Source organism: Eumetopias jubatus, unplaced genomic scaffold (genome assembly GCF_037043125.1).
Source record: "Eumetopias jubatus isolate StellerSeaLion01/CBP00866 unplaced genomic scaffold, mEumJub1_p1.0 scaffold_2, whole genome shotgun sequence".
Classification (NCBI taxonomy): Eukaryota; Metazoa; Chordata; class Mammalia; order Carnivora; family Otariidae; genus Eumetopias; species Eumetopias jubatus.
Window position 1 is genome coordinate 151,164,323 of NW_028274808.1, and position 16,559 is coordinate 151,180,881.

Here is a 16,559-nt window from a genome sequence, read left to right on the forward strand (position 1 = left end):
GATCACAGACCTAAGCACAAAATGCAAAACCGTAAAACTTAGATGATGACATAAGAGAAAACCTAAATGACTTTAGGTACCACAATGACTTTTAAGGTAAAACACTAAAGAATGATCCATGAAGGATATAATTGATAAGCTAGACTTCATTCATCTTAAAAACTTCTGGTCTGCAAGGACTGATGTCAAGAGAATGAGAAGAAAAGGATAAACTAGGAAAAATATTTGCAAGAGACACATCTGATAAAAGATCATTATCTGAAATATATAATGGATTCTTAAAATGCAAGACTAAGAAAACAAACAGCTCAATTAAAAAATGGGTAAAAGACCTTTACTGACACCTTACCAAAGAAGATATACAGTTAGCAAATAAGCATATGAAAAATGCTCCAAATCATATCCTATCAGGGAAATGCAAATTGAAATAAGATAGCACTACAAACATATTAGAATGGCCAAGAACCTAGATCACTGACAACACCAAATGAAGATAAGGATGTAGAACAACAGCAGAAAATCTCATTGCTGTGGGGGTGAAAAATGATCTAGTCACTTTGGGAAACAGTTTGGCAGTTTCTTACAAACCTAAATATACTTTTACCATATTATCCAGCAGTTGTGCTCCTGAGTATTTACCCAAAGGAAGTAGAAAATTATGTCTACACAGAACCCTACAAATGGATGTTTACAATAGTTTATTCATAATTGCCCAAACTTGGAAGCAACTAAGATGTCCCAAAGTAGGTGAATGGATAAACTATGATACATCCAGACAATGGAATATTTCTCAGTGCTAAAATGTAATGAGCTATCAAGCCATGAGAAGACATGGGGAAAGCTTAAAGGAATATTGCTCAGTAAAAGAAGTCCTTCTGAAAAAGCTAAATAATATATGATTCTAACTAGATGACATTCTGAAAAAAACAAAACTGTGGAAACAGTAACAAGATCAGTGGTTAGCAAGGGTTGGGGAGAGAGGAATGAACAAAAGGAGTACAGAGGATTTTTAGGACAGTGAAAATACTCTGTATGATACCATAATGATGGTTATGTGGCATTATACATTTGTCCAAACTCAGAGTGTACAACACCAAGAGTGAACTCTAATGTAAACTGTGGACTTTGGGTGATTATAATCTGTCAATGTAGGTTCATCTGTTGTGACAAATGTACCACTCTGTTGGAGGACACGGATAATGGGAGAAGTTATGCATGTTCAGGAGCAGGGGATATAGGAAAACTCTCTGGACCTTCCCCTTGATTTTGCTGTAAACTGCTCTAAAAAAATGTCTTAATGAAAAAAGTATTGGTTAGTATATATATTTTCTGATAAACCCATAACTAACATATTGGACATATTTATTCTGGAACACAATGCATGTTATCCTTTTTTTTACTGAAATGTATATAAATGGGCTTCCTAATTTAAAAAAAATAGAGGTTAGGAATTAGAATAAATTTTTATAATGTTATAGTGATATATTATCATGTTATAAAACTTAACTTATGATGCTAAAAGAGTATAATATTGGCCTATATTATCAAATAGCATGTCTATGCAAGTGTGTTTTATCCTTTAGAAACTAACTTCTCAAGAAGTTAGTTGATATATATTACGATGAAACTTCCATAATTATATAGTGATCTAAGATTTTCTTTATTCTTGAAATATTAAGATAAAATAAATAAGACATGACATAATAATAATTATTATCATTAGAAAGAGAGAAAATTAAAATAGCTGAAATTCAAAACAAACTTGATTATTAGTGTTAGAAACATTTTAGCACATTCAATTTTTAAATTATATTAATGAAATAGACATTACATTGCTCAAATTATAAACTTATATCTGCCGATAATTAATAATAATGATAACATATATAAATCGTAATCTCAGAAAACAAACTGAGGGTTGCTAGAGTTGTGGGGGTGGCTGGGTGATAGACATTGGGGAGGGTATGTGCTATTGTGAGTGCTAACGTGAGTGTGAATTGTGTAAGACTGTTGAATCACAGACCTGTACCTTTGAAACAAATAATACACTATATGTTAAAAAAAAAGAAGAAGATAGTGGGAAGAGAAAAATGAAAGGGGGGTAATCTGAGGGGGAGACGAACCATGAGAGACTATGGACTCTGAGAAACAAACTGAGGGTTCTAGAGGGGAGGGGGGTGGGGGGATGGGTTAGCCTGGTGATGTATTGAATGGAGCACTGGGTGTTATACACAAACAATGAATCATGGAACACTACATCAAAAACTAATGATGTACTGTATGGTGATTAACATAACATAATAAAATAAAAAAATCTTTGGGGAGAACAGATATATACAGAAATAATATAGGTCATTTTTTTTTTAGGATTTTATTTATTTGACAGAGAGAGAGACACAAGCGAGAGAGGAAACACAGCAGGGGAGAGTGGGAGAGGGAGAAGCAGGCTTCCGGCTGAGCAAGGAGCCCAGTGTGGGACTCAACCCCAGGACCCTGGGATCATGACCTGAGCCAAAGGCAAACGCTTAATGACTGAGCCACAAGGCACTCCGTTCATTTTCATTCCTATAAAAATACTATTAGATTACAGAATAAAGATTACTTATTTTTACTGTGGAAACCAAAAGAGTTTTACTAAGACAAAATGAGAGAACCTGACTATTTGATGGCTACAAATTCTGTATAGGGTGTTTAGAATTCATTATTATTTTTTAAAGATTTAAATTTATTTAAGAGAGCACGAGAGAGAGAGCAGGAGCAGGTAGTGGGAGGGGTAGAAGGGGAGGGAGAAGAAGACTCCCCACTGAATAGGGAGCTGGATCCCACTGAACAGGCAGCTGGATGCCGGATTCAATCCTAGGATCCTGGGATCATGACCTGAGCTGAAGACAGACACTTAATCGAGCCACCCAGGCACCCCTAGATTTTATTCTATAGACACAGTGTTTTCACTATTTATATAAGTAGAGAATGTTCACTTGCTGAGGCTTGCAAGAAAGAACATTACAGAAATTATATAAAAGTGGATCTCCGCAAGTTGGGCTTCTACACATTTGTATGTTTCACATATATAAGATAAATTAACATTTAAGTAATGTAAAAATCAAACCTAATGATAGCAACTTCCTCAAACTTATTTGTGAAATTGCTGTGTTTACATATAACGTGCCAAAGGAAGATATCTGATTTAGAGAAAAATCAACCCAGGAGAAATGTGTAAGTCATGCTGGAAAATGTTCCAATGTTTCACATTTAATGTTCTTCTGATTTTTTTTTTCAGTAATAAAACCATATATTGAGTTTTATAGCACTGACTGAATTTTCTAATCTTACTCAGCTCTGACCCAAGAGGAAATTATATCAACCACTTTTATCTAGGTCAATTAAACTATATTGGACACATTCATTCTTGAGAATATCGAAGCCAGTGCTTAAGGTGAAAGTTGAAAATAGTCACAAATGCTCTTTAAAATCCATTAGAGATTTGCTAAGTTAATCATAAACTAAGTATTTTTAAACATATAGATGTAGCTGATTTTTTTTATCTCCACCCCTAGAATGTATATGGATATGCATTTCATCTGTAGATAGCAAGATGGAAAAGTTGAGTTATTTATCATTTTTTTAAGTTCCCTTCTATCATATTTCTTATTTCAGTATGTTATGTTTTATTTGGGGGCAGGGGGTAGGGGAACCTAGTGATAAATTATGGCATTAGTATACAGCTAGTGGTCTAACTGAAGCTAAATGCTCATTTTTCCATGCCCTATACTTTGGGTAGAAGATTGATGTTTTCATATCTAGTTGTGTTGTGAAAAGTAGGAAGGAGAAAATATTTTGAAGGTTGAATGAGTTTAAAATATTGATAATCATAAAGTGAATATGATTTACCAGAAGAAAACCATAATTTCTAAAATATAATTTGTTCACAGAGTTGGTAAGTTAATTTGCTTATTAATAAGTATTTTTTATTGTATATTCCATTTTGCATTTGGCACAGTGAGTGATGAAAAATAAGTATGACATGCCATTTGATTGAAAGAAGAGAAAAGATAGAAAGACCAAACAAAGAAAACAAATTATTAATTTAGTAATTATGTGTTTTGTAGTGTTGCCATTGTGAGAGATAGAAATTTAGAGAAGTAAGATTAATCAATGTAGGGTAATTCTCTGGTTTTTAATTGATGACATTGGTAACTAAAATTATCACAGTTTTATTGGGTAATTCATATGTCAGGCACTTGATTTCATTTAATCATCCTATAATAACCATCAGGGGAAAGAAAGTAATATCAGCATTTAGGTGAAGAAATGGAATTTCAGATATCTTAATCATGTAATCTCTAAAAAGTAAAATATGAGGCATTCGAACACAAGTTCATCCAACAATGGCTCACACTCTTAACCATATTCACCTATAAATAAGTTCAACTATAAAATCATTATCTGAAAATGTAAAATTCAGCTTTTATTCGTAATGATAACTTGAGAAACTAAGAGCCTTTTCTACAATTACAAAACTATTATATGTGAAGAAATCCCTACAGAAATTGTTGAAAAGAACAAAATCAGATATATGTTAAGAGATTAATAGCATTAAAGATACTGAGTTAAAAACATGCTCAATTTAGGGATATATTATAGTGAAAATTTGGATGACTCTAAACAATAATGGTATTGGATAACAATGTTATTAATAACAAAGTATTAAATTTTGAATACATACCTAGTGTTAATCAGATTAAGCATATTGATGACAAAGGAAAAGGTACTAACTTCTGGGGACACATGTTGCAAGTTGGGAACATTATTTTTTTTTAAGATTTTATTTATTAGGGCGCCTGGGTGGCTCAGTTGGTTAAGCGACTGCCTTCGGCTCAGGCCATGATCCTGGAGTCCGGGGATCGAGTCCCGCATCGGGCTTCCTGCTCAGCAGTGAGTCTGTTTCTCCCTCAGACCCTCCCCCCTCTCATGCTCTCTCTCTCTCTCTATCTCATTCTCTCTCTCAAATAAATAAATAAAATCTTTAAAAAAAGATTTTATTTATTAGACAGAGAGATCACGAGCAGGGGGAAATGGTAGAGGGAGAAGCAGACTCCCCACTGGGCAGGGAACCCCAATTGAGACTTGATCCCAGGACCCCAGGATCACGACATGAGCTGAAGGCCGATGCCCAACCGACTGAGCCACCCAGGCCTGCAAATTGGGAACGTCATTAACCCTGTCCCTGAAGATGTTAGTAAGACTTGAGCTTCTTAAACGTCATAGCGGTCTATTGACTGGGATGGCTAGTAGAGTGTATATGATCAAGGGGTCAGATGACAGACAATCAGCAAGTGTCTTTGTGGGACAGTACTGCTTCCACTCAATTTTCTAAATTGAGTTGAAACCATCTGTGCACTACCACCCTTGCAGTAACAGGGTTGCTACTGTGCTAATGAATTTAGAACATGCACACCTATGCCAGATCTATTTTCCACAACCTGACTTGTCTCTTCATGGCATGGAAACTTACCTACTAAACAAGTACAAAGCATATCATCAGCACAACCGGATTTTTAACAAGGGAATTTGAACCTAGTTATCAAAAAGGATCAAAAATATCTTCAAAGTTTCTAGCTCAATGTGATTCATTATGTTAATTCAATCTATATCTACAACAGTTTCTTTCATTATTATGATATAAGCTTCCTTCTCCCTACAATTAGAGTAATAATATATCTCTTGGATCTTTGAAATTAATATATTAAATGGATACTGGCAAATCTATAGAATATGATTTTTTAAATTTTTTTAAAGATTTTATATATTTGAGAGAGAGAGAGAGAAGGAGCAGGGGGAGGGGCGGGGGAGCAGCAGAGGGAGAGGGAGAAACAGACTCCCCACTGAGCAGGGAGCCCAACTTGGGGCTCAATTCCAGGACCCTGGCATCATGACCAGAGCCAAAGGCAGATGCCGAATGAACCAAGCCACCCAGGTGCCCCTATAGAATATATTTTTAAAGAGGAACATGTAGATCACACTGAAAAGTTTAAAATGTTTTACAGATTTGTGAAGCTGGAAATCATTTCATCAATGTAACCTTGGCTCATCCCAATCACACAGGTTAGTGCCTTTTTCTCTTTATCTTCTCTAAACAATGTTAATTATTATTTTTAAAAGCCTTTAGTAAACAATTTTTAAAGCAATAGTTGGAGGGGCGCCTGGATGGCTCAGTCGTTAAGCGTTTGCCTTCGGCTCAGGTCGTGATCCCAGGGTCCTGGGATCCAGCCCCGCGTCAGGCTCCCTGCTCCACGGGAAGCCTGCTTTTCCCTCTCCCACTCCCCCTGCTTGTGTTCCCTCTCTCGCTGTGTCTCTCTCTGTCAAATAAATAAATAAAATCTTTAAAAAAATAAATAAAGCAATAGTTGGAAACATTTAAGAGAATATATCCCAATTCTAGCCGCTGTATGACTAAGTTTTTAAAATATTTGAACTAAATCGTATTTTCTAATAATGGTTTCTCTAAAATGAAATGTGCATGCCCTTCATATCAAATGACAATCTCATTTATATATGTAAAAAATAAACAGATGATTAAGAACTAAAGCAGTATATAATCCAGTGATAAATGCCAATTTTTTAGCTTAACTCTCAATCTTGATCTAATTTGCATAATAATTGATATAACCTCACTGTATTTCAAGTGACTTAAACTTTTTCTAATAAAAGTGATCTTTGACAAATTCAGTAGCTCTGAGATAGCAATGCCTGGGAGGACAGTTTGAATTTAGTAGTTAGTTAAAAGTATTACACAAAATTCACAGTGTTTATGTAAAGATATTCTTGGTAAATTAATCCTCTCATTCAGGTTTAATTATAGGTATGGAGTCATACTGCTTTTTGTACATGACACATAATTTAATTATAATTTTAAGTGGCAATGGTCAACATTTGGATTTCATGTTGTTATCAGTCTAGTTGCAAATATAAAGGTGCATTTGCCTCAAGTGTGTTTTAACATCTACCTGAATGTCTTAACATTTTCTTGCCTTGCACATTTCTGGCAGGTTGGTGAAACACTTTCCAAAATATTTTTTCATATAATATATAGAATAACAAAGGAAATTTACTATGTTAGAACATTTATGAATATATAAAACAGCTATAATATATGTTTTATTACATTACATAATACTGTGATAACTAGTCAATTTTTTTGACTATTGATGACCATATATCGACAGACAGATAAAAATATATAGATATCTAAAATAACTACAATATGACTTGAAAATATTTGTACTTACTCTTGCTGAAAAATGTTAACAGATTAATGCCAATGCTATTGTGGTTTATTGTCTGCTTTTGCATTAAAGAAGAGCCTACATTTCATTAAATGGTTGGATGCCATTTTTATCTGACCCAAATTCATAGATTTGCTGAGTTCTCTTTGGATGTATTTGAAGCCCAATTGGAAAATTTCTGATAGTCTGATTTGTTTTTAGTGTAGAAACACAATACAATCCTGTAAAAATACTAGTATTGCTAAAATTAGGAATATCACTAATTTAGTCTTAACTGTGACCCTCTAACAATGTCACCTTGCTCAAGTTTCTTCATCTATTTGGATTGTGGTATCATGATTTGAAAATGAAAATTTTAAATCATCATGTTTCTGAAGTCAAACATGATTTTGGAATTGTTCATGTGAAAAAGACTTTTTTCTTCAGTGTTTGCTCCACGCTTTGTCTTGCTTATATGTTATTCTTGAGAAATCAGATGCCAATCTAATCTTCTCTTCTTTGTTAATTGATTTGGTCCTTTTGCCTTGAGATGCAAAAGATTTTTTCTTTACCACTAAGTCTATTAATTTTGTAGGGTATGTTTTAGAGTTCATAATTTCAGGTCAATTTTCCCAGAAGCATGATGTAATCTTACAATAGGTTGATTCATGTTTTTTTTTAGTTCTAGAAAGTTTTCTCATAGTTTAAAATTTGTTTTGTTGCATTGTGGGCTTTATCAGGGGGTAAATTATATATAAGTTATATCATTATATGTTAATATTTATCAATTTCTATTTTTAGCTTTTTCTTTGTTTTTGGCTGTTTTGTTCATCTACTTACTATCCTCTGTTCTAATGAACATTCCACTCTTAGGCAAATTGAAATGTCTATATTACTGAGATGACTTTTTTTCTTTTTCTACAATTTCTTTCTTGAGTACAATCACTTTTCATTTTTTTCTTTCTTCTTGGACATATCTATTTTGAGTTTTGGAATTCTTTTTTTTAATTTATTTTTTATTTTTTTAAGATTTTATTTATTTGCGAGAGAGAGAATGAGAGACAGAGAGCATGAGAGGGAGGAGGGTCAGAGGGAGAAGCAGACTCCCTGCCGAGCAGGGAGCCCGACGTGGGACTCGATCCCGGGACTCTAGGATCATGACCTGAGCCAAAGGCATTTGCTTAACCAACTGAGCCACCCAGGCGCCCGAGTTTTGGAATTCTTAATAGTTATGTCCTCTAGTACCTGCAAATGCTTCTGTGTAGGCATGTTCTGTTAAAATTTTTCAGTTTTCTTTTTTTTTTTTTGAGGGGTATTTTTATCAGCATGGAAAAAGGAACTTTATTTTATTGACATAGAAAGCTTATATGAATGACGATCAACTTATGTTCATTTTTAAGTGTATGGATTGTCCTAAAAGAGAAACAACAAATTTTTTTATAGGTGGGATGCTTGAAGAAGAGTCCCTAAAGTGTATTCTGGAAGGGATGGGGGGTTTCTTTATTGTGTCTTTTGATTCTTTAAACACTCCTTTTTTTATAAAACCCACAATTCCCAGAACTGTTTCCTTTTTTCCTTCTCCTCTAAGCCTCCAAGCAATGCCTTCCCCATGAACTGCTCTCTGATACTACTTTTCTTTTCATGGGAGCAGTGCTTTCTAAGATGAAAACCTTCTGGTCTCCCTATTTTCAAATCATTTCATCTCATTTCAGTTCTTCATATCCAGTGTTCTGATCTATCAGGTACCAGACAATTTCTCAGGGTAGACTCACTTTTTTTTTATCATGAATTCTAGATTTCTATACATAGAGTACACTCTGTTTTTCTTCATAAACTCCTTTTTAAAATATCAGGGTTTTTTTTTTTTTTTTTTGGCTTTGAAAAACTTTCTGCTGCTCCTGAATTTTTATTCCCCATTATATATTAATTCAACTTTGTGGTAATATCTTTTTCCTAGATGTTCCTTAGTCATAAATTATGTATTGGAGGACCATTTAATATTTATTATTTAAACAAAGTGTCACAAAATGTGTTCCGCAGGAGACACAATATGATATAGAATAAGTTTAAAAGAAGGTTATTACAAAGTATGGAAAAGAGGGAAGGAAGGAGAATTTTGTTAAGTGAGAAAATGATGGGGCGCCTGGGTGGCTCAGATGGTTAAGCGTCTGCCTTCAGCTCAGGTCATGATCCCAGGGTCCTGGGATCGAGTCCCGCATCGGGCTCCCTGCTCCTTGGGATCCTGCTTCTCCCTCTGCTTCTCCCTCTCTCTCTCTCTCTCCTCCTCTGTCTCTCATGAATAAATAAATAAAATCTTTAAAAAAAATGATGCCGTTTCATGGGTGGCCTCAGTCAATTCTATAGGGTGTCTGAAGCTAGGATAATAATTCTGACTTGTCTTATGTTGGAATGACTAGAAAAAAAAGGTAATTTAGGTGTAGATGTCTCTGGGAAATGTGAATGACCAAGGATAAGGCAGCTCTCTTTAGTCAAGGCCATCCTCTCATCAGATCTTATAGTTGAAATCTTTCTGCTACCAGCACTTACAAGTTATGAAAGTTATCACACCGCTGGGGATCTTGGCAGTGTATCACTGAAACCATCACAGTCTCTTCCTTTTTTTTTTTTTTTTCCCATGGATATGCTTTGTATACTTTCTTTTAGTAGCCTTGTCAGGATGCCAGTAGGCCTCTCTTTCTGGGGGAAATTTAAAAAAGACATGCTGGGTACCTGGGTGGCTCAGTCATTAAGCGTCTGCCTTCGGCTCAGGTCATGATCCCAGGGTCCTGGGATCGAGCCCCACATTGGGCTCCCTGCTCCACGGGAAGCCTGCTTCTCCCTCTCCCAATCCCTGTGCTTGTGTTCCCTCTCTCGCTGTGTCTCTCTCTGTCAAATAAATAAAAATAAAAATCTTAAAAAAATGAAATAAAAGAGACATGCTAGTGGGAGAGTACACAGCTTTCACCACTGTACATGGTCTTGGTATAACAACTGATTTGTACTAATTTCCTCCTCCACAAACTGCTAAATTCCTTTTACACTCAACATGCACATTTAATGTCTCAGGGATTACCTATTGGCACGGCCTAGATCTTCACCTTTTTTTTTTTAAAGGGGGGAGGGGCAGACGGAGAGGGAGCAAGAGAATCTTAAGCAGGTTTCATGCCCATCATGGAGCCCATGATTGGGGTTCGATCTCATAATCCTTAGATCATGACCTGAGCTGAAATCAAGAGATGCTTACTTTACTGAGCCAGTCACCCAGGTGCCCCTACCCAGATTCTCATCTAGAGGATAAAATTTTCATGGATACTTGTTTGGGTGTTGCAGGGTCTTTCCTGAGTCCCAGGTTGTTCTACTACCAATGAGTTTAGTGTCTTAGAACTGGTTAAAGTCCAAAAAGTGGGAAAGGAATTTTATATTAAGTTAGCTGTTCCAAATCTCTGGGCTATTCATCTCTTATTTTACCTAAATTCAAAAATAGTACTGTTGGGTAAACATCAGCTAGCTTCTAGGAGCACTGTGTTATTTTAACTAGCCACAACACTTTGTGGATCAAACTTCTGAATTTACTACACATTCTGGTTTATGACAGGTAAGTGCTGCAAATATAAATGCTTTTGATTTGGGAAAAGGGGAGGGAAGGATCCTTAAATCCCAATCACGACTAGTCCATCCTAGTTTTAAGATGATATCACTTATACTCAGCCTGGAACAGCAGAGAGAAAACACTAATCTTAGTGCTGGTGGTGCCCCTTTCACTAAAACATTCATTATAGCTTTGGAAAATGGTATATCCTCTAAGTTCTATGGAACATAGGAAAGAACATGGGAATATAGAACATGAGAAAAAAATTTCTCCCATGGAAAGGGGTCTTCCTTTTTCAGCCTTATATAAACTAATCTAGGATCCACACTTTTCCAACCCATTTGATATATTTTTCCCCTGCTTGCCATGGAATTTTAACATTTCTTCCTCACTTATTATGTGCCATTACTTTGTTCATGCTTCCAGGCGCATGTTAGTGTGTTTGTACCATTTTAGCAGAACATTATTTCCTATATTCCAGAAGACTGTGCTGACATCATAAACCTACTCTTGTCCAATTTTATATTTTGCCTTTCTTATCAAGTACTCTCAGAATCCAATCACATGTATATACATTCTCCCATAATTAGCTAGTTCATGGGAGCTGGGTTCTGTAGGTCCATTGGGGCATAATTCTTTTTTTTTTTCCCTTATCAGTCCAGAGCAAACTCTCTTAGGTTATATTGTACTGTAACCCTAGCCTATAGCATAGGAGTTAAGAAAGTACATGGAGAAGATCCTAGAGGGGATTTCCTTGCAACATAGTGGCATATGTATTGCCTTAAGGAAGGGAGTGTGCTAACTTTTAATAGGGAGGAGTGGGCAACTTCTGTAGGTTCAGGGAGTTCATGGAAATCTATATATTCCAAGATTTTGTGAACAACAACCTGGGCTTAGCAGACCTAGTTTGTATTGGAGTTCTTTTTTCTTTGGAGCCTGACTACTCTTGCAAGTAAGTCCTCAGCCTGGTCCTCAGCTTTCGCGGCCTTTCTCTCATTGCAAGAGATCAGAGCTTCTCTGATGAGGCCCTCTAACTTTCACAGCTTGATTTTAATTGCCAATTGTTAATTTCAGTTTTTAGCTATTTTTATCAAGAGCACTGATAGTGATAACCACTTAATTCCATTGGACCAAATAAAGCATTCCTTTCCATCAGTATAGCATGCCATCACACCATTGGTAAAAGGCTTTACATTTGCACAGCTACTCTTGTTCCAGCAGTTATCTGTTCAAGACCTACCATCAGTGATGCAGTACTCATTGCAGGCTTTTCAGTAGGTCATTTCATTTTGAAATGCCAATCCATTATTTGCTTTTGGGGCCATTCCTGGTGGCAGCTATTGTTGGTTCAGTTTTCTGGGATGCAGATGCTGAAATGGAGTTTAGCATTCAGGAAGTTCTTTAGAGAGTGATTTTATGAATGGGAAAAAAATAAGTCATGTTTGGGGGGAAATTGAGAGTCATACAGTTTCAAGGCAAGTTTCAGATGAACCTCAGGGGTATTCTACAGCTAGGATGAACAATCAATGTTATTCTGAGTTGAGTCCTCAATTTACCATGTTGACCAAATATTGGATTAAGGCTACACCGAAGAATGAGTGTGACCTTGGGAAAGGTTTCTCCCTTCTGCCAGACAGTCTTTATAGAGGGTGCTGAGGGTTGAAAGTTTTCTGCCAGGAGTTATCCCTGAAGCTGTGGAATAAATTTTATACCAGAAGAAGACTCTGTGTGGTGCAGCATTGTAATGTAAAAAATCTTCTGACTTTTATTTAATAGAAGCTCTGTTATTAATAGTAACTATAGCTTGAGAAAGCATTTCATGGGATTGTAAGTATTAAATTAGTAACATCTAGACTTATAGCTTAAAATTAACAGTAAGTAGATACATGAGAGAGTATCTACATACATATATTTTTTCTGGATCCTAAGACATATTGCTTATTAAATCTACAAACTAGAAGAAATGTGTATTTGTGGATCCCTGAACATTTCCACCATCACTAGAGGCTGAATAGTCATAAACTAGGTTTAATCCAGATTATTTTGTGTGCATCTTCCACCTCTGAAATTCAGTTTCTATAACGTGGATAGTAGGTTCCTAAATCACTTTTCTTTTGATGAATATATGGACATTATACAAAGGAACTTGCATGTAAGTTATCAAGAGAATCTATAATATTAAATGGTATGTTTCTATTCTTCTGTTGAAATAAGCAGTACATGAAATCTGCACAGTACCTAATATATTTTTTACTTTGATAGTTTAACAATAGTTACAATTCTGAAAACAAAATACTGACATTTCATTATGACTTTAGAATTATAACTAAAAGAGATTAGTTGATGTGTTATTTGATTAAATTTGCTATGGAGAATAAACAGTAATTTATAATTCATATTTACTTTTATAAATGTCATTGCTCAAAGTTCAACTTGAAATCATTATAAATTTGTTATCTAAAATATTTCTTGAAAGAAATTAAAAGGCAAAAAAAATCACAAAAATCAAGTAACAATATGATAAGTATAATGAAAACTGTAAATAACAATCCTCATTGCTGAGCAGAAATAATTTATGTGGTATTTCTGAATATTAACTATGTTGATATTCACTGTAATCCTCTTATGAGAGGTTTTCACACTTTCCTAATATAAATGACATCCTTATAAAATTCCCTTTGGATTTTCACTAATTAAATAGAAAGGAATGTTTGAAGTATTTAATAATCTCAACCAAATAATCTTCTTTGACACTAAAAGAGAAGCTTGCAATTGTTAAAGCACATTTACTGATTTCAGTATACAATTCAGCTGCATCTATTATGCAAAATAACATTTATATATTGAATTTTAAAGAACTGATCATCATGGTGTATTCTGTAATTTATAGCAACATAACTATAGACACAGAAAATGACAGGTATTCTGTTTGAGTCAAAAGATCATAACATTTGAAACGAATTCTAAGCAATTTGGGAAATAGGTTTCTATAAATATATGATGACATTTTATGTTGTATAAGTTATTCTAGGGAATTTAGAATTATACAAGACATATATGATTAAATTTGCACTATGTAGCATCATTGATAGTTTACTCTTCTTTCTAAAAGGAATTAATGCCTGTTTTCCAAGTCCAAATTATAACCCCTTCACATGGATGTTTTTCCTGGTTTCATGTCCTAACTACACCTACGAGGTATGCTATTTATGTATGTAAATAATTAAACTTTATTCTGATACTCTAAATGCATATGTTTATGTATTTACATATATTAAAGTTTAATATATATGATTATAGACAGATTTTATCGGTAGATCTGTATATCAGAGATATAAATTATGGTATATTATTTCATTTCAAGTTATAGGCATAGGAAATTGGAACACTTAACCACAATTTTCCCTACCAAAATATGAATATTTTCATATATATTTATTTTTAAAGAAAACGTCACAATCTTCATATAAAATGTCTTGAGATGTTTCAGGATTCCTATTTTTATCATCAAAGTTTTTGGAACAGTATCTTTCACTTTGTTTTATGAATATGATGCTGTTTATGGGATTATAACTATCATATTTAACAACAAAATTATTATTTGGGTGACATTTATTTCTACCTATAGTTTTTCCACTGTGTTTTAAGCTTTCACATTACCTATATAATATCACAAATTAAAAAAATACTAGATTAATCATAGGTATATATTAATTTATGTTTTAATCTAACAGATTGGATCATGGATTAGTTTCACAGTCATGACACAAACACTGCCAGGTAAGACTAGGTTATTTGTCATTTAAGTAAATGCACCTTTAAGAGAAGTGGTTTCTGAGATCAAGTTTTTATAGTGCTAAAGTTTGGCAGTTTTGCAAAAGGATTTTATGCTTCCATTTTTGTTTTTATCTTGGATATTTTTAGCAGTATTAAAAAATAATGTAACAAAAATCTCTAGGTAATTGTGGCTTAATCCAACTTAGAAAATGTAGCTCAAACATATTTATTAACAGCAAGGATTTGTTAATAGAAGTGGTGGTAATAATGCACTTCACTTGAAACACAGACAGACATGTGTATGTGCTGTGTCCTTCAAGTGTCCATGATGTCTCTGAAGGGAAAGCTGGGAGCATGAGTGTGTAATCTTAAATGCTGGGCATTTTAACACACATAAGAGAGTTAAATTGAAATGAACTGCATGTATTGGAAAGGGTATGTATTACATCCATTTCATCCATTATTTGTTCTATTGTATACAATTTTTGAATCATAATTAACGTGGTTTGCCATATGCATGTGTGTGTAGATGTATAGATGTATATTATATACATACAGTAAACTACTATTGAAAAATTCAGAAAGATAAAAATTCCTTATTTGGAAATACTTTGTGGCAGTGGGATATAAAAAATGTAGATTTATTTTGACCTCTGCTATATACTTTCTATGTTTATTCAACCACGTGTTGAATATATATTATGCTAGGCAATTAATATGAGTAAAGAAAATTGATACAGAAATATGCAACACTTGAGAAATATTTTAAGAGCTAAATAGGTTCTTTTTCTAATAGAACTTCTATATCTATCATAGAAATAAGAAAGGATAATTCTTTCTTTTTTTTTTTTTCTAGTTGGGATTTTTACACTTCTGATGAGTATCCAGATGTCTCTATGGGCACAAAAGAAACATAAGATTTATTTGAAGAAATTCAATTCTTATGTGCATAGAAAATCAGCAATGATTCCATTCATACTGTAGGAAAAATATATAGAAGAAAAGTATATAAGCTCAATAAATCAGACTTGGGCAGTTTTGACTATAATGCAACAGAATTTCAAAAACTACAGTACTTTTACCGAGTATAAATATTAAATGGTATCATCTAGCTAGATTTAAAGGAATAAACCTGAGACAAATAAAAAGTAGAAACCATAAATATCGGACTAATAAAAGATAGTATCCAAAGATTGGTCCTTAAACAAGATTTTCTTACTTCATTAAATATTTCATAATACTATTTGCTTAAGACAATTAAAATACCTGCATTCTAAAGTAAAATAATTGTGACATTTAAGTCACTTGAATTTTACACATTTTGATAGTAATTTATTATTTTCTTTATTGTTCAACATGTTATTGAGAAGTATATTTCAATTTCTTGTGAAAATTCTACCTATATTAAAAGTGAAATGTAATTTCTTATGCCATATTCATTTATTCATACATACATTGTATGTGTGAAACTATACATTCTGAAACTATAACAATTAAAAATATTTTCTAGATATTATTTACTAAATCATTTGAATATATACTACATATTAACTATATATTTATATTTACATACAAATCATGTTACATATAATTATATATTGAAATATATATATTTAAAATTGGTTATATGTGATGACAGAGTACATTGGACATGTTTTGAGATTGAGAGTGGAAATATTTCCTATGTCCTCTCAAAGCTTGTTTGCATATGCGTGTGTATGTGAATATGCATCATATATATTTTGACAGGGAGATGACTGATACAAAAATCAAGTACACATTATTTAAATATTTTTATAAAAATCAAGTTTCTTCATTTTTAAATTGGGATTCTTTAGATTGGTTATTTTCTATAGCCTTTCAAATTTCTACATATATATCAAAATATCCTCATTAAAGCTGTTAGATTATGTACATATTTGGCAAAA

At 33.6% G+C, this 16,559-nt stretch overlaps 1 protein-coding gene across 1 annotated transcript in view; it reads left to right on the top strand.

Annotated features, from left to right (window-relative positions):
* Positions 1 to 15,615, top strand: part of TECRL (trans-2,3-enoyl-CoA reductase like) — a 110,124-nt gene extending 94,509 nt beyond the window's left edge. The window contains exons 9-12 of the mRNA XM_028100512.2: positions 6,048 to 6,105; positions 13,967 to 14,052; positions 14,589 to 14,634; positions 15,488 to 15,615. Coding sequence (XP_027956313.1) covers positions 6,048 to 6,105; positions 13,967 to 14,052; positions 14,589 to 14,634; positions 15,488 to 15,615 — 318 coding nt within the window. The remainder of the gene's footprint in view (positions 1 to 6,047; positions 6,106 to 13,966; positions 14,053 to 14,588; positions 14,635 to 15,487) is intronic.
* Positions 15,616 to 16,559: the final 944 nt, after the last annotated feature.